This window comes from Anabrus simplex, chromosome 2 (genome assembly GCF_040414725.1).
Source record: "Anabrus simplex isolate iqAnaSimp1 chromosome 2, ASM4041472v1, whole genome shotgun sequence".
NCBI classification, from domain to species: domain Eukaryota; kingdom Metazoa; phylum Arthropoda; class Insecta; order Orthoptera; family Tettigoniidae; genus Anabrus; species Anabrus simplex.
In genome coordinates, this window is record NC_090266.1 from 86,281,161 (window position 1) to 86,306,908 (window position 25,748).

Below are 25,748 nucleotides of genomic sequence, written 5' to 3' on the forward strand. Positions count from 1 at the left end.
ATCATTAACAAACAACGGGAATGTGTATGCGGGATCTTCAAAAAGCAGACGTATTCAGTCAGCAGTATGTAAAGATTGTTGGTTACAAGGATAATGTCCAGATAGAGGAGGTGACTAATACCAAAGGAGTATTAAAATTTACCTATGGTGACAGTGACATTTACAGTAAGATACAAATTTCAAAACTAGAAAAGCGGCTGGAAATGAGAAGATTTTTGGGATATACTAAAGACAATGGGTTGGGATATAGTACCATATCTGAAGTACTTATTTGATTATTGTTTGCTTGAAGGAGCTACACCAAATGAATGGAGAGTTGCTATAGTAGCCCCTGAGTATAAAGGAAAGGGTACTAGACATAAAGCTGAAAATTACAGGCCAGTCAGTTTGACATGCATTGCATGTATGCTTGGGAAAGCATTATTTCTGATTATATTAGACATGTTTTTCAAAATTAATAACTGAGATGATAGAAGACAGTTAGGGTTTAGGAATTGTTATTCCATGAAGCTCAACTTGTAGGATTCCAGCAAGATATAGCAGATATCCCGGATTTGGGAGGTCAAATGGACTGTATCAGGATTGACCTATCAAGGGCCTTTGGTATTTTAGATTAGTGGAGACTAATGACAAAAATGAGTGTAATTGGACTAGACAAAAGAGTGACTGGATGGGGGGCTATATTTCTAGAAAATAGAACTCAGAGAATTAGAGTAAGTGAAGTTTTATTTCTCCCTGTAATAATTAAGAGGGGAATTCCTCAAGGCAGTGTTATTGGACCTTTATTCTTTCTTTTATATATATATAAATGATATGTGTAAAGAAGTGGAATCAGAGATAGGGCTTTTTGCAGATGATGTTATTCAGTACAGAGTAATAAACAAGTTACAAGATTGTGAGGAACTGCAAAATGACCTCGATAAGATTGTGAGGTGGACAGTAGGCAATGGTATGATGATAAACGGGCTTAAAAGTCAGGTTGTTTCACAAATAGGAAAAGTCCTCTCAGTTTTAATTACTGCGTTGATGTGGTGAAAGTTCCTTTTCGGGATCATTGTAAGTACCTAGGTGTTAATATAAGGAAAGATCTTCATTGGGGTAATCACATATATACGATTGTAAATAAAGGGTACAGATCTCTGCACATGGTTATGAGGGTGTTTGTGGGTTGTAGTAAGGATGTAAAGGAGAGGGTATATAAAAGTCTCTGGTAAGACCCCAACTAGAGTATGGTTCCAGTGTATGGGACCCTCACCAGGATTACTTGATTCAAGAACTGGAAAAAATTGAAAGAAAAGCAGCTCAATTTGTTCTGGGTGATTTCCGACTAAAGAGTAGCTTTACAAAAATGTTGCAAAGTTTGGGCTGGGAAGACTTGGGAGAAACAAGAAGAGCGGCTCGACTAAGTGGAATGTTCAACAACTTTACATTATGTTCCGAGCTCTCAGTGGAGAGATGGCGTGGAATGAAGTCAGTAGAGGAATACATTTGAATGGTGTCTTTAAAGTAGGAAAGACACATTATGAAGATATAGCTGGAATTCAAGAGGACAAATTGGGGCAAATATTCATTTTCAGAAAGAGGAGTTAGGGATTGGAATAACTTACCAAGGGAGATGTTCAATAAATTTCCAATTTCTTTGCAATCATTTAAGAAATGGCTAGGAAAACAGATAGGGAATCTGCCACCAGGGTGACTGCCGTAAATGCTGATCAGGATTGATTGATTGATTGATTGATTGATTGATTGATTGATTGATTGATTGACAACGAAGCCTTAACTGGAACACGGTGTTGGATGAGGAATGTTGGAGAGGCAGGACGAAGTGGGGAGGAACAATATTTGCCCGCTGAAAGAAAGGGAAATTATTATTATTATTATTATTATTATTATTATTATTATTATTATTATTATTGTTATTATTATTATTATTATTATTAAGGATGTGAAGGAAATGGCATTATGTCTCTGCTATGTCCCCAGTTAGAGTATTGTTCCATATTATGGGACCCTCAACAGGATGCCTCGATTCAAGAAAGCAGCATGATTTGTTCTGGGTGATTTCTGACAAAAGAGTAGTGTTACAAAAGTGTTACGAACTTTGGGCTGGGGAGACTTGAGAGTGAGGAGATGAGCTGTTTGACTAAGTGGTACGTTCAAAGCTGTCGTGGGGAGATGGCATGGAGTGACATTAGTCAATGAATGAGCTTAAATTAGATCTTTTGAAAGTAAGAAAGATCATAATACAAAGATGTATTGGGAATTTAAGAAGATAAATTGTGAACTGATAGGGAATATACCACCTGGGCAACAGGCTTAAATGCTGATCAGTGATGATTGACTGGTAGTGATTTATTGTAGTCATCATCATGGTCTTCAGCGAAGATTAGATGTCATATTCATTATATATATTATTTCTACTCTCTATCAAAACATTATAAATTTCAATTTTGTCTACAGACTCTGCATTAGTCAGTGCTTGGTATTATTCTCATGGAGCAAAACTGCCATATTTATTTCATTCGACCTACGATTTATCACATTCTTTTGTTTAATTGAAGTCTTTTATTTAGATAGTATTAAAGGTTTTCAGAAAAAGAGGGAGGAAATGTGTGCACACATTATTTTATCTCTTACAAAATAAAACATGAATGACATGAAGTCAAAATTATACATAAAGTTTAAGGTATTGGTAGATGCCAAATTCATATGATATAAAACATGAAATAATTTTTTGTCACAGACTTTTAGTTTCAAATATTTCTAATATGCTGCTTATAGGCACTGTGGCAATTGCTACACCCTCATTATAAATCATGTCCGACTCGTTGGCTGAATGGTCAGCGTACTGGCCTTCTGTTCAGAGGATCCCGGGTTCGATTCCCGGCCGGGTCAGGGTTTTTAACCTTAATTGGTTAATTCCAATGGCCCGGGGGCTGGGTGTTTGTGCTGTCCCCAACATCCCTGCAACTCACACACCACACATAACACTATCCTCCACCTCAATAACACGCAGTTACCTACACATGGCAGATGCCACCCACCCTCATTGGAGGGTCTGCCTTACAAGGGCTGCACTCGGCTAGTAATAGCCACACGAAATTATTATTATAAATCATGAGGACATTTCAACACCACTTAAGTGCAGATTTCTGAATGCTTCCAGGATGTTTTACTCATTATTTTCATGATCACTGAGACCTTGCTACAACTTGGACACCAAATTGTTCATGTTTCATAAAGAAAAGATTACCACAAAACTAAAGGGCAAATCAAATCAATTGTTTCAAGATAGAACGATCACCATCACAGTGATAATGTAGATATTTACTTTCGAGCTCCCAGCTAGGAAACGACTTCGTACTCGGCACCTAAAGAGAAATAGCCCATTCCTTTTCCTCGTAATTTCCAGCCACGCCTTCTAAATATAATAATTAATTGTATTGTAGTCCATTTAAAACCTTGTATAAATTTGACATTCATACATTTTACAATATGAATTTAAAATTTTATTAGGTGATTCTTAATGCACTAATTGACAGAGAGAAGTAACGCAAATGGATTGTAGGCCATCACTCGACTCATCGGAGGACGAATAAGAATGGAGAACACCTTACAGACTTTTGAAAAAATTTTGCTTTGACACTCATGTCTACGTATTTTGTGAAGCCTCCACATAAAAAAGAAAACCTGGAAATCACTGAACCCGTTTTTAGGGGAATTCCATTTGATCACATCGCAGTCTCCAGAAAAATATGTGCAAGTTCCAAAATGTCAGAGTACAAAAGGGAGTTGTCGACTCAGACCACCATCTATCACAAATCAAAGTGAGATTCCAACCCAACTGATCCAATAAATCTCAAAGAATGTCTTAAACAGAACATCAGCACCTTCTTACAATACATACGAGAGCAAGATCCCGAGGGCTGGCGAGACCTACGTAAAACACTTCAAATATCAGCCCTGAAGTTAGGACAGCCTCCGAGAAAAACAAAAACATAGACGGTGGAACACGACCTGTTATCGAATGAAAGCATGGAATCCGTGGAATGGACATCAAACAACTGAAAACTGGGAGGCCTTCTTAAAGGTGCAGAAAATTACCTCAAATATAATCTGCTGGGAGAAGCGAGCGCATGACAAAAACAGACCTGTAGAAATCGAGCAAGAATATCCTCAAAAGCAACACTGGGAACTTTACAAGACCTTGGCCTCTGTGAGAATTTTTCCATTTTTTTCAGCCACCATCTTTGTGTTTCCGTCGACCAGATGGAAGATTAGAAATGAACACCAAAGGGAACTGCATAATTCTAGGTGACTACTTTCAAGACCTCCTCAACTGTGATCCTCCAAAAGAAAGACTGAACTTCAAAAAGCCCATGCCAAATCCTAATTCATAACCCTGGACAATACACGAAACAGCAGAGATCACCCAACCGCTTAATAATAAAGCTCCTGGAGAGGATGGCATGCCCGCAGAGACGTGGAACTAGGAGATGACCTCTTAAGCGGAATCTGTGCAATCTTAGTAGAAATCTGGGAAACTGAAACGATCCCGCAGGATTGGAAATTGCATTAATACACCCATTGCACTAATAAGGCAACCAAGGCAGATCCAAACAACTACAGAGGTATATCCCCACTACCAATCACATACAAAATTCTTTATAAACCTCTCCTAAACCGTTCAGAAAAACAGGCAGATCACCTGATCGGTGAGTACCAAGCAGGTCTGAAAGGTCGATCATTTGCTGAACGAATGTGGAATTTGAAGATATTAAGGATCCGTCGAGCTACCAGCGCAATCATCACTTTTGTGGACTATCAGAGGGCGTATGATTCTGTGGACAGACAGGCCGTTCTTGATACTCGAGAAGAACTCAGAGTGGACAGGAAGACCAGAGAACTAATTTGACAGACTCTCGTGAATATGATTTCTAAAGTGAAATTTCTAGCGGGAATTTCTCTGATCCTTTTGAAATATGTACGGACGTTCGTCAAGGTGATGTATCTTCCCTATTCTGTTCATCTTAGTTCTAGACAAAGTTATTAGAGAATGAGAAAGGGGTGTCAAAAGTGTGAGCATTGGAAACTTGGAAAGCAAAGTCAAGGTGAAATGTTTAGCTTTTGCTGATGATCTAGCATTCGTTACTAAGATCAGAGATGAAACCAGATATGCTGTACAGAGATTAAACAATATAGCATAAAAGGCAGACCTCCAGATATCGTACAAAAAAAAAACAGTTCTTGGAAAATTTACGTCAGCATAGCAAAAATACTCCGCTAGAGATGGAAAATGGCATGATTAGAAAGGTGCCGTCCTTCAAATACCTTGCAGAAATCGTACTACCATCGGGACTAGACAGTAGGGCTAACATAGCAAGAGCCACTAAACTCCATAATGCATACAGATTATCGTAGAATTACTACGAGAGAGTCACATTACGTAATGCAAAATTACGACATTACAAGACAGTTGTTTTGCTGGAAGCTTTATACACCTCAGAAACCATATCCCTTAGAGGTCACTGTAAAATTATAGAAATTGAAAAGCAAGAAAGGAAAATTCTCCAGAAAATTTGTGGTTGGATGAGAGAAAATAGAATGTGCATTAAGAGGTTCACTATTGCCATACGCAAGAGACGCCTGAAATTCTATGGCCATACCTATAGAATGGACAGCGACAGACTCAGACTCACCAAAATATTATTTAAAGTAATCAACTCAAAATCAAAATACCGTATTTACTTGTGTATTAGGCCCCTTTTTTTCCCAATTTACAGCCAAGAAAGGTAAAAGGAGGTCCAGTATGTGATAACCTCAAATTTTGTGCAGTGAACACATGACTTCTAGGCCGTAAAGAGCTATAAATTGTACATGTAAACATTTTACACTGTTCTTTAACAAACCTGTGAATGTATTTGAGTTGTACTGGCTATTTTTGTTGGAAGGCAGTATTTCTAAATGTTAAATGTCAATAAATGGTGAACACGACTTTTAGGCCTATATATAAAATAAAGTAATCCGTTTTAGTTACTCATATCATGTCATTCGTTTCATCTCATTAATTCCTCTGATGAGGTCAACGTCAGGAAGAGTATACGGTCTTAAAAACTCGCTACGAAGATTTGTCTCACTTCATACTTGACCCCGTAGAGACAAGGGATAAGGGTATCCTATTATCACATTATGCAATATTGATACTACTGCTTTCATTTTAATTGTCTTGCGCTGCTGCCGGTGTGTTGTCATTCCAAGTGACATCATCTTCACTGCCATCTCGTTAGCCATGCACTGCAACTGCAATCGAGACCAAGAGCATTCAAGGTCCCGTCTTTTTGAACCTTTTGAAAAGGTTTTGTTCCTGACTATAGAGTCCATACTGTGTGAAGCTATTTTCAAATGGTTTCAGGAGATGGCCTCCCGATGGTATCACCACCTTGACAAAGGCAAAATACATTTTGCCGGGTGTTTTGGAGGCTTGCGTGTTCAAATGATCCTTAGAGCTATGCCGGCGGGAGCATATGCTCCTGGTAGGGCCACCCGAGCCGGACAGGTCTAAGGTGATGATCCAGACTAAGAGTGATACCCTGGTCCTCCAGGTTGGGGGTTGGTACGTGGGGCTAACAACTCCACTACCACAAAACTACATATTGTTCAGAAACCAAATCAAGATAACCGGACGGTCCCAAACTTACGACGACTAAAGCGCGCTAAATGGCAACGATACAGATATATTGGAACATGGGATGTGAGAAGTATCTTTCAGGCCGGGGCTAGTAGAAAATTGGAGGAGGAATTACTTAAATATCAGATAGATGTGGCAGCATTACAGGAGATAAGATGGAAGACAATCGAGGTGACAGATCTACAGCACTATATTTTGTTCAATAGTGGGGAGGAAGAAAATAGAATAGGAACAGGGTTTATGGTCAAGAAATCGGTCAGTCATAATGTGATTGAATATGAAGCAATAAGCCCCAGACTATGCCGGTTAAGATTGAGAGGGAGATTTGCCAACATATCACTAATTAGTGTCCATGCCCTAACAGAGGATGCTGATGAGGAAGAGAAAGAACATTTCTATTAAAAAATGGAGCAAGTATATGACATGTTGCCAAAGTATGATGTTAAAGTTGTCCTAGGGGATTATAATGCCAAAGTAGGCAAAGAGAAAGAAAACCACCCAGTGGCAGGATATCACAGTAAACATCAAGAATCAAATGAAAACGGGTGGAAATTGATTGACTTTGCCTTTAGCAAGGAGCTGGTGATTAAGAGCACGTTTTCCACATAAGGAGATCCATAAAGAGACATGCATATCACCGGACGGTCTGACAAAGAACCAGATAGACCATGTGCTGATAGATGCGCGACATGCCTCCAATATAATGGATGTGAGAAGCATGCGTGGTGCAGACAGTGATTCAGATCACATACTGGTGAGGATCAAGTTCCGACAAAGACTGGCAATTAAACCCAGGGACAGAGCTGAGCAGAGCATGATCTGTAATGTAGAATTGTTAAGGGATGAGAAGAAGGAGGAAGAGTATAGAGACCGGCTGCAAAGAAAGCTACAGATGGGCAGAAACGGAGATGTGGACATCAACACAATGTGGGAGGAAACCAAGCTAGCAATAAATACAACAGCGCAGGAAGTACTTGGAGAGAGAAGGAAACAGAGTAGAAATAAATGGTATGACGAAGAAGTGGATAAGGTTCTGGAAGAGAGAAATCTTGCCCGACAAAGAATGCTGCAGAGACCCACTCGAAATAATATGGCAGTTTTTAAAGAGAAACGGAGAATAGCAAAAACATTGATAAGGAACAAGAAAAGAATAGAAGAAAGGGAGAGAGTGGATGAAATGCAGAAGAATTTTGAAAACAAACAAGGCAGAAAATTCTTCCATGCGGTTGGACAAGTAAAGAAGAGTGAATATGCTTAAGGATGAGACTGATAAACTCATTGTTGGGAAAGAACGAATTCTGGAAAAATGGGCAAAACATTTTGAAACATTACTTTCTGTCAGACCAATAAATGAAGAAAAAGAAGGATCAGACCGTATGGAAACTTCAGAGAGAGATGAGGAGGGTGAATATGGAGATGAGTGTGAGGAGGAAGAGAGGAATGAGGAGAATGGAGATGAGGATGAAGACGATACGGGATCACCATCGATTGAAGAAATAAGAGATATTATAAAACAATTGAAGAGCAGTAAAGCCCCAGGGAATGACCTCATAACAGCAGAAATGGTAAAACATAGAGGAGAAGTGTTGGTGAAGAAAATATACGAGATAATTAAAAAGGTATGGGAAACAGGTACAATGCCGGAGGACTGGACACTAGCAAATATATGTCCTATACATAAGAAGGGGTCACGCATGCAATGCAAGAATTATCGAGGTATATCCTTACTGAGTATAGTATACAAAATTCTCTCTACAGCCATAACAAAGAGAGTTAGTAGTAGAGCAGAAAGAATTATAGGGGAGTACCAAGCTGGTTTCAGACCTGGAAGATCGATGATGGACCATATTTTCACCATGAGAATGACTCTGGAAAAGACGTATGAATACAACGTTCGACTAGGGCATCTTTTTATAGATTTTAAACAAGTCTATGACAAAGTTGAGAGATCGACATTGTGGGAAACAATGAAGGAGTTTAAATTCCCACAGAAGTTAATAAAATTGACTAAGATGACCCTGGAGAACAGCAGAAGTCAGGTAAAGGTGCAGGGAAGTCTGTCAAGATCTTTCAGAACCGAAGAAGGCCTAAGGCAGGGAGACCCCTTATCACCAGTGCTATTTAATCTAGTGTTGGAGAAAGCTGTAAGATCAGTAACTACTAATCCGGGTGGTAATATTTACAATAGACTGATCCAAATTTTGGCTTATGCAGATGATGTGGTGATATCTGCTAGAAGTAACGAGGCACTTACAACTGCCTTGAGGGAGCTGAAAGATGCGGCTGGGTCCTTGGGCTTGGAGATAAGTGAGGCTAAATCTAAATATATGGTAACGGAGAGAAATGGAAGGAACACTGAAAAACTCCAAGTGAATGGTTACACCTTTGAAGCAGTAGATAGCTTCACATATCTTGGCTCAGTAATAACATCAGAAAATAAAGTTGAGACAGATATTGTAAATCGAATTAAGGCTGCCAACAGATCCTACAGGGCACTGTATCCCCTTCTGAGAAGTAAAAACTTAAGCAGGAAATTAAAACTGACTCTCGACAAAACAATAATTAAACCAGTGCTTATGTATGGGAGTGAAGCATGGGTATTGACTGAAGCCACAGAGAGGAGATTAAATGTGTGGGAAAGGAAAGTACTGAGGAAAATATTTGGACCGGTCAAGGAGGGAGATTTATGGAGAATCACAACAAATGAAGAAATAAGATTATTGTATAAGGAGCTGGACTTAGTGACATCAATCAAAATGAGACAAATTGGATGGCTGGAGCATGTACAACGGATGGAGGAGGGAAGACTTCCAAGGAAAGCACTGACGGAACACCCTGGGGGCAGGAGAAGGAGAGGTCGGCCCCGGATGAGATGGCTGGAGGATGTGGAGACTGATCTGAGGACCGTGGGAGTCAGGAGGTGGCGTAGGCGTGCTGAAGATTGGGACGATTGGAGAGCTGTGGTCAAGGAGGCCAAGGTCCTTAAAGGACCGTAGAGCCATGGAGTAAGTAAGTAAGTTCAGGAGATGGTCTCTGATATTCCCAGCTGATGTATGTGTAGCAGAAGTCACTCCTGAATAAAGCCGTGTTGTTGAAAGCGTGCCAAACCACCAGCTGATAACTAGGGTGTGTTATGAGTTGTATTTCTGAATGTAATACATAGTGACTTGAAGCATTCTTTTGATAACTGCAGCTGTTGAAATACAGACTCTTATATTTAAGTATATTTCATGCTTGTTTCTCTACATTTATCACATCAGGATTTACCTAAACACCTGTAAATGAGATAAGAGAGACCGCATTGTTTAGGTTAAGTATGGTATCGTCCGGATAGTGTCAAAAGTTCCACTACACCACGAACCTACTACGCTGGCGTAGCAGGGGGAGAGGTGATACTCCCACGTGGCGCGTCCCAGGTGGCGGATAGGGGGTCCTAACCGGCTTGCCGGCGGACTTGAGGGAAATAAAATACCTCTCGCGGACCAAACACACAACCGACGAAGAATACACCCACGGTATCCCCTGCCTGTCGTAAGAGGCGACTAAAAGGGGCGACCAAGGGATGATTGTCTTGGAACCATGAAACTACTTAGTACCACCACGCGGAGAGCATCATGGGTCGCTTTTACTTGCGTGTACTACCACTATATTAGGTACCAAATAGGTTTGTGATTACTAGCACACAGGAGCACCGTACGGTCAGCTTTTGCAGTACCTGTAATTAGTACCACCATATGAGCAGGACCATGGGATGATAGCTACCATGGTTCTGCCTTGCCTGTGATTAGTACCCACTACATGAGGAACACCACGAGATAGGGGAAGTTCCCTGTGGTTAGCACTCTTATGTGATGAACACCATAGGTTTGCGTTGCCTGTAAATGGTGCCGCAAAGTGAGAAAAACATAGGTCTGTATTATATGTCGAATTTCATAACCTGTGAGTTGTACCATAATGTGTGGAATACCGCGAGTCTCTGCTACTTTTGATTAGTACCGCAACAGGACAAATACCATGGTTCTACTTTCCTAGCGATCAGTACCGTTATGAGGGGCCGATAACTTGGATTTTGGACCCCCTTTAGACTGCAAGCATCATCGTTTCAGTGTTATGCTTTAGCAGCAGTCCCTTGGTCAGTAATCCTATTCTTTTACGTCAGTTTGTGTGAATGTAAAGCATTGCGGGTTGCATCCACTGATTGTTTTAACCTGGATCCGCCCAGCGTGCCATATATCGCATGGCAAACTACTCAGTCTTCTTGGACTCTTATTATTGAAACCGCGTGCACTGTATTGTTTACTACAGTATTGTCGTGTTCGGAGAAGTCCTGCCTAACATCTTATGTGGTTTATTTTAGTATATCATGCTCATTGGTACGGTATAGCTACATGAAAAAGAAGTCTTGTTTACACGAGTGCCAGTAATGGCTGCACGTTTGAAGTAATTGATTCCTGCTTTACTTCTAAAGTTATTTATATGGACCCTGTTGTGCTATATTTTTCTCTAATGTGCTTATATGTATGGGGATTAGCTAAGATATGTCTTGGTGATGATTGGTGTCCATTCATTTGAAGTAGAAATTTGGTGGTACTTATCTGGCACGCTGGGCGGAAGTGCTGTCTTTCTGCCCGACACAACTCAGTCTATAATTGTTATAGTTCTGATGTTCCTTTCCGTTTATTTCATTCTTCTTTATCAACCTAGCAACGCATAATAGTGTAGGCTGTAAGTTACAGTATATGTTTTAATTTAACAATTTTTAATCTTGTTGCTTTAAGTCGTATCGACACAGATAGGTGTTATGTCGACGATGGGACAGGGAAGGACTAGGAGTGGGAAAGAAGCGGCCGTAGCCTTAATTAAGGTACAGCCCCAGCATTTGTCTGGTGTGAAAATGGGAAACCACGGAAAACCATCTTCAAGGCTGCCGACAGTGGGGTTCGAACCTACTATCTCCCGAATACTGGATACTGGCCACACTTTAGCGACTGCAGCTATCGAGTTCGGTCAGTTCTTAATTTTTAATCACACAGAGTAAAATTTTCACACTATATTGCGGTTTTCTAGTTGAAATGTATCTTTTATGCAGTTATTCATCCCGTCTTTTCGCATGCTTCACTTTTATGAGCTCATACATTTTTCTAGGAGAACTTCATTACAAGTTGGATATTGATGAACTTTCCGACGTAGAAAAGGTATTCATTGAGCCTCCGGACGCTGCAGTTTTGTCGGATGAAGACAGCGAGGATGAAGATGGAGGTGGCTTCGCCAACGATTTACCTGGTATCCAGATTCAAGCGAACGCAGGAAAAAAGTGGTAGTGGGCAATATTTGCCTGGCTCGTCAATGTAGTAATGCATACTGCATGGCAGCTGAAACGCATGTCTCGAGAAGGTACTTCTCATCTGGATTTTCGACGAGCAATTGTCCAGACTTATCTCACACGCTACAAAGCTGCTCCCTGGTTCAGCAGATCTCATTGTTTTGGACATAATGCAGCGCAGGAACTTTGGTGCGATGGAATGCATCACTGACTACAAGTCCAGGAGCAAAGAGAAAATTACCTTGCTAGGCCTAGAACCCAGTTTACCAAGTGCAATGTAGGTTTATGTGTAGACAGTTTTACTGTTATCATACGCACAAAGGTAATAAGTAGTGTGTACTTGCTTTTCAGAACATCACCGTTAGTGCAGTCCTCACATGAAGAGGTGACTTATCTCTGTATATACCGATGCTATAATTCCTCATACAGACTGTCTTATTGCCTCAAGATGCAATAAGTGATTTGGGTACCTTGTGAGATTTTAGCATCACTATTTGAAATATAAATTAATTTCCTCATACAATTATAAACTCAGGTCATTTACAACCCCTATAAAATCATCTCTAGCACCAAAAATCAAACATCTAGGTACTATGCAAATATTGAAGAAAAACGTGTGTACTGATGATTTACAAAAGAAAGTATTGGATAAAAGCTTATCAATAAGCCAAATACGGAATAACATCCAAATTCCCGTATGTGAAACAGAAGGCAGCACTACCGCCCAGCGTGCCATATACGGCATGGGCCTTTTCTTGGAAGTTACATGTCGAATAAATAAAATTAAAGCTTTTCCGGGATCTTCATATGCACATTATCCAACGCTAAAAGTTAAAAGTACCGAGCTTGACAGCTGCAGTCGCTTAAGTGCGGCCAGTGTCCAGTATTCGGGAGATAGTAGGTTCGAACCCCACTGTCGGCAGCCCTGAAAATGGTTTTCCGTGGTTTCCCATTTTCACACCAGGCAAATGCTGGGGCTGTACCTTAATTAAGGCCACGGCCGCTTCCTTCCCACTCCTAGCCCATCCCTGTCCCATCGTCGCCATAAGACCTATCTGTGTCGGTGCGACGTAAAAACAACTAGAAAAAAAAAATTTAAAGTTACAAGTTGATTCTCAAAAAATTAAATCTTGGGCGGATCCAGGTTAAATTCATGTCCATCCATTAATTCTTCGTTCTCACGCTTTGAATTCTGGTCAGTGGAGAATTTTAGACTTTTAATTTGTCATTCCATTTCGTCTCATTTCGTACCATTAGGGGCCGATGACCTCGATGTTAGGCCCCTTTAAACAACAATCATCATCATCAGTTCCACTACCGAAAGAATAAAAATGAATAACAGGACATCTACAGGTGTGGCGGTAATGCGTTTTATTATCATAATGTTCAATTTTGTACGATCATTGTCTCCCATTTTTATTAACACATACCCTAGTATGTTTTGTTTGGCGTCTTCGAAAATCGTTGAAAGGAAGTGGGGACATAAAGAATAAATATTATTATTTATGTACATTGGCGAGTAAAACAATTGTGATTGGATTGTTTTTATCACGTTTTAAACCTACTTCTCTCTCCCAAGAAACACTATATTGGCCCGAGTTAAGAGATATTAAACGATCACTTTGTTAAGGATCTCGCCTGCCTATATGAATAGGCCTAGCAACAACCGTGAATATTTCTTAACTGAAGTAGACTCATATCCTCATACCGAGGTGGTGCAGCTCTTTTTTTTTAGACAGGCCCCCAGTGGAAGGGAGTTGCATGTACCATTTTTACCGCAAATCAACTTTCCTGCCATTCGTAAATCTCTGGCAGTACGGTATGGGGAATTGAACTCAGGCTCCCGAGGACGGCAGCTATTTGTGCTAACCATTACGCTGGTGGACATTAACTGCAAGACACAGACATACACGTGACTGATGCGTACTTGCAATGCGCGGGTCGGACATGAAATTGTTCACCTATTTGTGCGACGTCATCAGAGCTGCAGTAGGCCTTCGCTTCAGCGGCAGACATTTCTTAACTGCGAAATACAAATGTACCGCATGACTTCGACGCGTCTTTCCATTGCGTGGGTCGTACAGACTAAACTATTCACAAATTTGTGCGATGTCTTGAGAGCTGTATAAGGCTTGTAGCTGCTTCAAAGCGGAATCATTGTTGTTCTCTGACGAATTACGTTAGGGGGTTGTCTCGAAAAGCCAAGGGGGGGGTCTAATATGCGAGGGGGTCTAATACACAAGTAAATTCGGTAAACTGGCTAGAAAAAACTATAGCGGACCTCCAAGAAATGAATATTACGGACAACATCATAGAAGATTGTGGAGCCTTTAGTACAATAATAGCCAAGCCCAAATTCGTGGAGAAACCTAATAAAAAGAAAACTGGAAGGAAGTGGTCCACAGAACGCAAGATGCAACACAGTGCATTCATGAAGATTTTGGGAGGATAAGAAGGCGAAAACCATCATGCCAATGAACACGTTCAAACACACTCTTTGAATGGGCATATGAAAAAGACGAAGAAACAGAATTTGAATCCCATATATATACAGGGTGAAGCGAAATTCGCGCCCTCAGGCATCGCAACGCGACTCCTCACATGCCAGCAATAAAAGAATATATTTCACAAAAGTTTGTCCTGCGAGTATATCCGGCAGAAAAACGACGTTGAAGAGTGGCAATCTGGCAACAGTGGAACCACATGTAGGGTATGTACCTCTGTCAGCACATATTAATCGTGCTGTACATTTGGTGCAGTGGGGAGAGTTTTGGATTAGCATGCAGGACGTCGAGGGGTTGATCCTGGGTTGAGGCGTATGCTTTTTATTTCGTAAATGTAGTCCGGGTGGTATGGTATTTGGCATCTTTATCATCAACAGTGATTGCAGCAGTTCCTCTAGAAACCATTTGTACTTACATACTACGATCCTAGAAATGGACGAACAATCGTTTTCATTGGTCAGCTTTGAAAGACGCCCTTTCCACGTCATGGACGTGAATTTATTCGCTGTTGTGATTAAGATGCCAGATACCATACCACCTGGACTACATTTACGAAATAAAAAACATACGCCTCAACCCAGGATCGACCCCTCGACCTCCTGCATACAAACCCAAAACTCTGTCCACTACACCAACTGTACAACACGAGTAATATGTGATGACAGAGGTACTTACCCTACATTTGGTTACAGTGTTGCCAGATTGCCATTCTTCAACGTCCTTTTTCTGCCAAATATACTCGCAGGACGAACTTTTATGAGAGACATTTTTTTATTGCTGGCATGTGAGGAGTTGCGCTGCGACGCCCGAGTGCGCGAATTTCGCTTCACCCTGTATATATTGGAAAGGAGCTCCCTCTTCCCATACTGACCTGCCATTATGTTCGTCCAGTTGTGTGTTCCTTCTCTTGTTCCTATTTCTCTCTACATACTGTATAACTTGAATCGTATATTATGTACTTATAGATATAATTTTAGCCTAGTCTATTACAAACTCTTCATAAATTAGGCTTTCAATTATTCAGAATATTGAAATCGATTGTTAATGATTGATAGACTACACAGTCGAGAAGTGGACAAAAATGGATGAAAATATTTAGTAGGTAGACAAAATATATAGGCAAAACATAAAAGTGTCAAAAGTGTCAAAAGAATGTAATGGGCAAATGTGATAGGTGGACGAAATAGGAAGTGAACTAACAGACCCTGGACAAAGCCTCAGGCGATACGTTGAATATAAATTTGTCTTACGTCATGCCTATGTGGAGAATAAGGGGGCAACTTGTCATCCTGTGACCAGTTATCTGCTCTGTCATTTATTCTCTAATTAAGGCTTCACCTTCTGTTGTACAATTCCTTTTGCCATTACCCAAAGAGTTATTTTGTATATGTATAAAGCTGACTCTGAAAACTCTTGTGAATATGCAGCAGAATAATATTGCACATTCAATTTTCATGTGTAGTAATCATCATCATCATCATCATCATCATCTTCATTTCCCTTTATCCATCTGTAGCCGAGTAGGGGCAAATATGTTTCCTCTCCACATTCCTCTGTCTTTCCACCACTCCTCCTCCAACACTTTGTCCCAGTCCAGGTTTCTTTCTATAATACTGCATTGGATTGTGTCCTTCCCTCTCAATTGTGGTCATCCACGGCCTCTCCTTCCTTGCATTTGCATTTCCATTACCCTTTTTAGCATTCTTTTGTCACTCATTCGCTTTATGTGCCCAAACCATCTGAGTTGGCTCTTCTCTACTCTGTCATTCATTTTTTCCACTCCAATTTCTTCCTGGATTTTCTCATTCCTTATTTTGTCTCTTCTACTCTTCTGTATCATACTCCTCAAGAACATTTCGGCTGCCTGTATTCGACTCTCATCCTTCTTTGTCATTGTCCAAGTGTCTGCTCTGTAAGTTGTGAGTATGAAATACATCTTGTACATAGTTGCCTTTGCTTCCATTGGCACATCTTTGTCGCATACCATGCTTCTTACACTATGATAGAAACAGCTTCCAGCTTGAATCTTCTTACTAATCTCAGCATCCAGTCGAACATTCTCCTTTAATTCACTCCCCAGGTATTTGAACGTCTCCACTACTTCCAGGGACTTGTCTGCAAGTCTAATCTGACCTTTCCCTTCTTTCTCCCCTCTAGTCATAACAAGAGTTTAACTCTTTTCTATACTTATTTTCAATTCACATTCTTCAATATTCCCACTCACCACATCCAAACGTTCGTGAAACGTCATGTCCTCTTCTCCCCAAATTACAATATCATCTGCAAATAACAAGATGTTCATTTCTCTTCCTCCATATGTTGCTTTTGCAGTTCTCATGATGCTATCCGTTACTATTGTAAAGAGGATTAGCGATAGAACACTTCCCTGTCTCAGCCCACTAGTGATTTTGAACCAACTTGTCCTGCCAACTTGCGTTTGCATGCAACTACAACATTCCTTGTACATTGCCATGATCATTTTTATTAATCCCTGTCCAATTCCTTTTTGCACCAGACTGTCCGAAACTTTAGTCCTGGGGACACAGTCATATGCCTTTTCAATGTCGATGAATGTCATCACCATATCATTCCCGTACTTCCATTGCTTTTCCTTTAGTTGTCTCATAATGAAAATGGGCTCTGTTGTTGACCTTCCACTTCTGAAACCAAACTGATTTTCCTGTATCTGATTTTCAACCCTCAGCCTCATTCTACTTTCCAGTATCCTTTCCATTATCTTAGCAACATGGGATATTAGAGTAATTCCCCCATAGTTCTTCAATACCTTCTTATCGCCTTTCTTGAAAATTGGGATGATTATTCTTTTTTGCCAATTCTCAGGGACCTCCTTATTCTCCCAGACAATCCTGAGAACTAAATATGTCCACTGCAGGCCTACTGTTCCAGCTGCCTTTATCATCTCCACTGAAATTTCATCTATTCCAGCAGTTTTTCCATTCTTCATATTTCTTACTGCATTTCAATTTCATTCACTGTAATTTCTTTATCCATTTCTTCATCAAGTAATTGCCTTTCCTGGTTGTCCATTGAATGACTGCCATCAGGTCTTATGTTCAGCAACTTCTGAAAATACTCTCTCCGTGTATTTCTTATTTCTTCTGGCTTTGTTAATATTATGCTGCCTTCATCTTTCACAAATCTGATCCCTCTTTTTGTTTCTTAAGATGCCATACAGTAATTTCTTGCTGCCCTGCATATCATCTCTCAATTTCTGTGTGAATAAGGCCCAGCATCTTTCCTTCCTCCACTGCTTTCTTGGTCAAATTCTTTGCCTCCACATATTTTCTTCTACTTTCTTGGGTGATAGATGTTTTCCATGCCATTTTCTTTTCCTTCACTTAAATCTTTACCCTATCATTCCACCAGTATGTCTCTTTGTCTTTCACATTTCCTGTTGTTCTGCCACATACCTTTTCTGCACAGCCAACCAGTAAAATGGAAATGCTGTTGTTACAGATTTTTCGTTACTTTTTCAGGCTCATCATGTTTTTGATGTCCAAATAACATTGAAGATACAGATGGGCATGAACTCAGAAATGCTTAAACTCAGTCTCCTGCACTGCTTATGGAGTGGCTTCTTTCCTTCCTGTACACAGATTTGCAGTAGAGCTTAGATCTGTTAATGTAAATTGGGAAATGTAAGTTAAAATGGCAAGTTGTCATGTTCCATAATCAGATGTTAATCATTAATGCAATGACAAGTAACTGTTCTTGCTAAGTTTGAAATTGCAAAACCTTTTTAGAGTACAGCTTAAATTTTTCTTTTAATCAATATTTGTGCAAGTAGTTCAGTTCTTGACTTCTCCAATTGGTTTGGAAGTTAACAAATTTACACAATTTATTCCCAGCCTTATACTGCCAAATTTACTAAGATCTGGTTGTGATATAGAATGGAATTTGAAGTATCAGTACTCTAAAATGCATGCACTAAAATTTTAGTTGGGTTATTTATTGTTCTCACAATCATGAAAATCTATCTTTAATTAGTATCCAGATGTGACTCTGCTGCCAATATTTTATATCAGTGCCATGTCATTTGATTGGTGCATTAGACATATTTGCATTCAGGTGGATGAATATAACATTAACCTTGGATTAAAGCTTTAATAGAGATGTATTTATTACTATTGGAGATTCTTATATTTATTTAAATGGAACACTTGACAAGCTTTAAACATTATTTATAAATAGTGAAAGTTGATAAAACTTCTCATATCTTTTTCTTACAAATAGAAATTTATAAACCATGCAAACAAAGATTGTTATAAAAAGAGACTTATTATTTTGACTTTCTCATCCATGTGTTTCATTTGCATTGAAATGTTAATTATGGTACCCATTGAAATATGATCTGCTTTACTAATATTAGATTGATTTATTTGTTATACAAGTTCAGTGATACGGTACTTGGCTTGTGTTACATGAAGCAATAATGTTTACTCTGTATATATTTTTAAATGAATTGTTTGAACTGTAAAATACATTTTCTGTGATCAGTTTCTTTTGATATACTTCTTGATATTTCTTTCAAAATATGACATAATCATTGAAGTGCTCTTCTAGGTGTGAACAGAAATATTGGTGAAGAGTTGTAAAGTAATGCCTGTAAATTGTGAATTTAACTGTGTAACCTTGTTAAGGGCCAGCAATTTTGTTACATAATATATTCATATTTGATTTGGAGCCATTGTTTAATAAAGTTAATGCTGCATTACGATACTTATATTAAAAGAAATCCTGTACAAATGGAATAGTTTGTATAATTGCTTTATGGAAATACTTCTGAAGACTTCTGAAGACTTATTTCTTCAGCCTTAACAGTTAGCAATGGTATTCTGAGTATCTGTATTTCACTCTAGTTTTTGATTAAGGAAATAAAAAATGGATTTTCCTTATTCTCTATTTTGTAGTATTATTGCTTTCACCTTCTGTAGTTCCTGTTACTCTTGAGCCATTGCCAATTCCTATCCTATTGTGCAGTCATACAGAATGATAACTTAATGAACAAAAAGCAAATCAGAATTATAAATAAACAAAATTCAAAATTAGTGGTATAGTATTCATTTTTAAAAAATTGATAAAATGCAGTTGAATGAAATCAAGTGATGTAGTATATTAGTATATATCAAATTATGTAATAAAGTTTTGAAGGAAGTAAATGGATAGTAGAACAACCAATGGTGCAAAAGTAAGGAGGACAAAACATGCAAAGAAGAAAATATTGGTAATATCAAACTCAAGTATACATGTTAGGAAAATATTTCTGAAAACATTTGTGTGGACTGTGGCTCTGAATGAATATGGTATGACTACTTCAGGAATATAAAGGCACGCTCATTCTCATTTGTAGTTTCCATCATCTCTCATGTTTATGTACAGGTGTATAGAGCATAATTAAATTCGAGCCTGTTTGTGAATATGATACACCTCAGAATGTAAAAGGACATTTTCTCAAAAAGAGGTGAGTATTATAGCATGAAAATATGGTAACTCTAAGGAACTAATCTGCAAGACTACGCTATAAACTGAATTTTAATATTTCTGTATGGCAGGTTTTGAACATTTTTGGATCACATCAAAACGCAGGTAAGGAAAATAACACTCTCCTGCACTGTTTTAATTGCCACCTTTACTGTATCATTTTCTAGGATGGCTCTTGCATCCTGAAACAGGATCTGGTGTTATTTTTCCTCCATCACATCACATTTCTTTAAAAATCCAATATTACATCTTAAAAAATTCTGGAATCTTATTTTATGCATACATAACATTTTTGGGAGAAGTGTTGCCTTGAACAAGTTTTCTGAATTTATTTATTAATGCGAACTCCTGCAGCCATCTGGCAACCCTGCATAATAACACTCACAGTTTAGAGTTGACAACACTATACAACACACCAGGTTTTGCTGACCAGCGCCATTCTGTTGCAGTGCTCTGTGCACTTTAGTCAGGGTTATATTTTACTTGCTATTGAGAGTAGGTAGTGTTCTGTACATGAGTGGCACACTGTGTTAATCTTTTTATTGAACGTACATCAACATATCACAACTAAGGTTTAGGTTGAAGGAAGAATCCCACTATCCAATACTTATTTACTTTTTATGGCTAGTCGTTCCTCTCATTTGGAACATCTTCAGCTAAAAACATGTATAAAGTTACAAAAATTGGCACATACAAAATATAAAACCCTGATAATGTGATATTGAGTTAAAACTCTCAACAAGTCGGTGTTCAAATTTGTAATAAAATCTGCGTGTAAGGGATCCTAGGAAGTGATTTTCTCTCTTCAAAATGCTGGAGAAGTTGCTATAGTTTTTTAGTACCATAAAATGGGGTGATTTCGGACACAGAGGTGGTTTTGGACAGTATGGTAGGTTTGCCTTATTTTTTGTTGCATAGCAACGAGTTGCCGCTGCTTTGCACTTCGGCATGCGTTGTAGTTTGACCTTGAGGTTATGTTTCCTGCATTACGCGTTATTTATTTAGATTCAACCTCATACTTAATAAAATTTCCAGTGTGCACTGGCATTGTTGAAAGTTCATGCATTATCATAAGTGGATACTTTCGATTGCTGCGACTGAAAGGAATGCAATTTAAATATGGTTGTTAATGAGATCAACTGACTGAAGTGTTTGTGAACGATTGCTGTGGAATTGTGGTGTGATTTACAGAAAAGTAGTGTTTTACGCACATTTTATTGAAAATTTAAAGCAGTCTGGGTGATTACGGACAATGCCTAGAAATTATCAGAGGCAGAAAGGTGTAATAACAAACCAAAACTATTAGAAAAAGCCATACGTGATATTAAAAGTGGTAAGTTGTCTTATAGGAAAGCATTTGTATGGTATACCTTGGCCCACTCTACAAAATGAAGTGCAGAAAGTACATTAAAAAAAAAGAAATGGGAGGACAACCAGTTGAAAATTCTAAATTCCCATGGAGGGAATTAGATATTTTTCACCAATAGAGCAAGTCAAAAATGTCAAAAACATACCAGATGTAAGGCTTTTCAGGCGTTTGCTCTTTTAACCAGCGTTTCGTCTTAGGTCTGACACTAAACTCATCAGAGTGGGATGTGTCAGGCAAACGCCTGAAAAGCCTTACATCTGATATGTTTTTGACATTTTAGGACAACCAGTGATACAAAGGCGGATCAAATATAAATGTGAATTTGAATGTTCCGCTGCTGTTAGTAATAATCCTGAGGTGGGGCTTTACCAGGAAGTTGGTGGTGGTGTCTGGAGAAGGGGTATGAGTGTGCTAACGGCGGTGGAGGGCTGGGCTGCTTCATTACACCATGAGTGAGCAAGAGGTGCATACGTCTGTTGCGCAATGCATCATTATCAAATTTCTTGCAAATGTGGGCACCAAACCTTCTGAAATTTTGAGATGGTTTCCTCGCACAGTTTGGGGAAGAAACACTTTTGCAGACTCGAGTCTATGAGTTGGCTAAAAAGTTTGTGGTAGGATGAGAAGCTGTGGAAAATGAACCTCATGAAAGGAGACCGCAGACAGGCATCACTGCAGATAACGTTTTTGCCATTGATGACTTTTTTTTTTTGCTTTACATTGCACCGACACAGATAGGTCTTATGGCGACGATGGGATAGGAAAGGCCTAGGAGTTGGAAGTGGCTGTGGCCTTAATTAAGGTACAGCCCAAGCATTTGCATGGTGTGAAAATGGGAACTTGGAAAACCATCTTCAGGGCTGCCACTATCTCCCGGATGCAAGCTGACAGCTGCGCACTCCTAACCGCACGCCCAACTCGCCTGGTCATTCATGACATTATTGGTGAAGATCAGTGAATAAAATTTCATGGATTATTTTAGCTGTAGGAATAAGTTACGGAAGTGTTCAAATCATCATCCGAGATGAACGACATTTCAGAAAATTGTTTGCCAGCTAGGTTTCTCGTTTCCTCAATCAGGAACAAAAAAAAAACTTCACACTAGAAAGTTTGTCAGGGACTCCTGCACCGCTACGAGGAATAAGGAGAAGATTTCCTGTGTTGTATTGTGACTTGTGATGAAACTTGGGTGCATCATTTCACCCAGATTCAAAGCAGACAAGCATGGAATGGTGGCGAAGAGACGAAGCCTGTCCGGTCAAGGCCAAAACATGCCCATCTGCTGGCAAGGTGCTTGCAACCATTTTCTGGGGCTCCGTGGGTGTTTTGGTGGTGGATTTTCTTCACGAACCAGGAACAATGAATTCAGGCTATTACTGTCACCGTAAGGATGAAGCAAAAGCTCCATATCGCAACAAGTGACACCAGCAACCGATCCGAAATGTCATTCTTCTCCATGACAATGCAAGGCTGCAAACTGCCGCTTTCACGCAGGAAAAACTGGAGAAAATTCACTGGACACCTCTGGAACACCCTCCGTAGAGTCCAGATTTATCGCCTTGCGACTACCATTTGTTTGGACCATTCGAACAAGACCTAGGAGGACAGCACTTTGATGGTGAAAGTGTAGAAAAGTTTGTGCGCAACTGGCTCCACACACGTCCTTCTCCTTTCTATCAGGACAGCATCAAAATCTTACCAATCCAATGAAGAAAATGTGTATCGAAGGCAGGAAACTCTGTAGAAAAGTGATCTCTATATGTGTATTTTTTCTTGGTTGATTCCATAAATGTTTAAGGTAATTCTTGTCTATATTTGATCTACCCACGTAAATGAGGAAGAAGGAAATGCTCAAGGAAACTTGTTTCCCTCCAACACAACCTGCTGCTTTCCACTGCAGTAAACAAAATGTTCTTCCTGGGAAGTCAATTTTGGCCGTAACTTCCACCGAGATGAAAGCAGTGCAGAAACAAGTAATAGTGCTGGCAGCAGCAGTGAAAATGATTGTGATGAAACACATAATGAAGGTAATGATATTCTGTTGTTGTAAAAAATAGGTTTTCCTTGTTGCAGATTATAAATACAAGTTGAGGAACAAAGAGCATACTAGGCAGTACAGTAGAACCTCAATAATTCAAAATCCCACCCAATTCAAAGAATCTCTCATTCCTGGAAACACGAGGTACGGTTTTGCATGTTATTTAAATTGTTTAATTCGAAATACATATAATTTTTAATTCGAAGAACAGTGTTGGTCCAATTACCAAAATTAAGACTTTTAATTCAAAACTGCCTTTACATTTTTAAAAATAGTTTTTTACAGAGTAACTTAAATTCAAAATTTATCCATGTCATGACAGAACGCATCTTCCGGAAGGTAATGAGGTGGCTTTCTGTACTTTCGCTCACTACAGTGTGCCATCTTCAGGGCTGCTGACAGTGGGGTTTGAACCCACTATCTCCTGGTTGTGAGCTCACAGCTGCGTGCCACTAACAGCATAGCCAACTCGCCCAGTTTCTTAAATATAACAAAGTTTCTTCTTTTGTAAATTACAAGTGATGATATTATAGATAAAAATAATAATAATAAAGGTATGGCCTCAGCTACCGTGTGCAGACATTTCAATTTGACGCCATCTGGCTGTCTGCTCATCAATTTCGACATTCTGTTTTACTCTAGGCCTACTAGATGTCAGACCGAATAAACGGAAACTCTCTTGGGCGTCTATGACTGAGTTTTAATGAATTTTGTTGGGTGAACACCAAATGTGTCACCAGAGACCTGTTACATGCCGACATCGTATGACATGGAGTGTCGAATGGACTTTTTTACCTGAATAAATCACATGTCCTTCACCGACCACCTCTGCCGGCTTTGAATCCACTATCTTGGGATCCGGAAGTCGACACTCTACCACTGATCCACAGAGGCAGCTTATATTATAGATGAACTAAACAGCCATATTAATGAATGTGATGCATTAAAAAAGTTTTGAAATGACAGTGTTTTCTCGATCCAAAATGTCTTTTCATGTGTCTCAAAGTCTCTCAGAGTTGTAATAAATATGTTAATTGTAATTTTTAAAAAATTTATTACTCCCCAGGGGTTGTTTACCGGTCAAATTCTTACTCGGATGCGGCCAGCATTATTGCACGGCATGTGCCGTGCGCACTCGTCAAAAGGTTAAGTCAATATGTCAGCAAGGCTGACCATGAAGTTACACTTCCAAATATGAAAAACAGGAAGGAAAAAACCTTATGTTAAATATACAAATATTGCCAATGTCTATACCTCATAAGCCCTTCCATAATCACAGCGTAATGTTACACAGATATAGGTAATGGGAGAATAAAGTCTCTCTGGCAAATCAGGCACCTCCTCTCTTCAAACAGGCCAGTAGTTCATTTCCCTGGAGAGAGTAAAAGTGGGCAAATTTGTACATGATTGGAGAGAGAGAAAAACAAGTGGAAGTTAAGTCACATGAACACACGATAGAAGTCGAGAAGATCTGGAACGTTGACATGGAGAGTCAGCTGGTAGTGATGTCACGCGGGTGAAAGCTTAGGACAGGGATGGCGAACCTATGACACGCGTGCCACTTGGTGACACGCGAATACGACTTCAGTGGCACACCGCACAAAATAGGCTACTAACATATTTTAATGATTTTAACATGTAATAAATAGGTCGAAAATCTATCAACATAGCATATTTCAACATTACTCTTTAGTAAAGAAGTAGGTCACAATCAATTCTATGTCCATACATTTTACAAATTTTATTAGGTTAAAACAAAAATATATCTTATTCTTAAAATTTATTTGTTTTGTAAATGTAATTTTCAGGGATTTTTGCTAAATAAAATCATGAAACATTCAGCCGATTGTATTTATAGGTATGTAATGCAATCTAATATCTAAATGAAGTCATATGAGGGGGCTTCCAGGATGAATTTTAAGAATAATAACCGGTGGCACACTAGACAGTAAAGAGTAATAAACAAGACTTTAACTGGCACGCTAGTCGGAAAAGGTTTGCCATCCCTGGCTTAGGAGAACGAAGAGCAGTACATAGAAGGTTGGTACAAAGTGCAGATGATAGTTGAGCAGCATTAAGCGGAAATGCAACTGAGGTAAGTTGAAATCTTTTCATTATCAGCCAACTGCCCAGGAAAAAACATCCTTTTGATTCTTTTTGTGATTCTGGCTCAGACCGGTGGTATTTGAAGGTGCTCAAATACATCAGCCTCATGTCGGTAGATTTACTGGCATGTAAAAGAACTCCTGCGGGACTAAATTCCGGCACCTCGGCATCTCCGAAAACCTTAAAAGAGTAGTTACTGGGACGTAAAGCAAATTCTT

At 39.3% G+C, this 25,748-nt stretch overlaps 1 protein-coding gene across 1 annotated transcript in view; it reads left to right on the plus strand.

Annotated features, from left to right (window-relative positions):
* The window catches only part of LOC136863849 (zinc finger TRAF-type-containing protein 1 homolog), a 190,217-nt gene extending 170,779 nt beyond the window's left edge, over positions 1 to 19,438 (plus strand). The window contains exon 6 of the mRNA XM_067140183.2: positions 18,013 to 19,438. Coding sequence (XP_066996284.2) covers positions 18,013 to 18,040 — 28 coding nt within the window. The 3' untranslated portion in view covers positions 18,041 to 19,438. The remainder of the gene's footprint in view (positions 1 to 18,012) is intronic.
* The last annotated feature ends 6,310 nt before the right edge of the window (positions 19,439 to 25,748 follow it).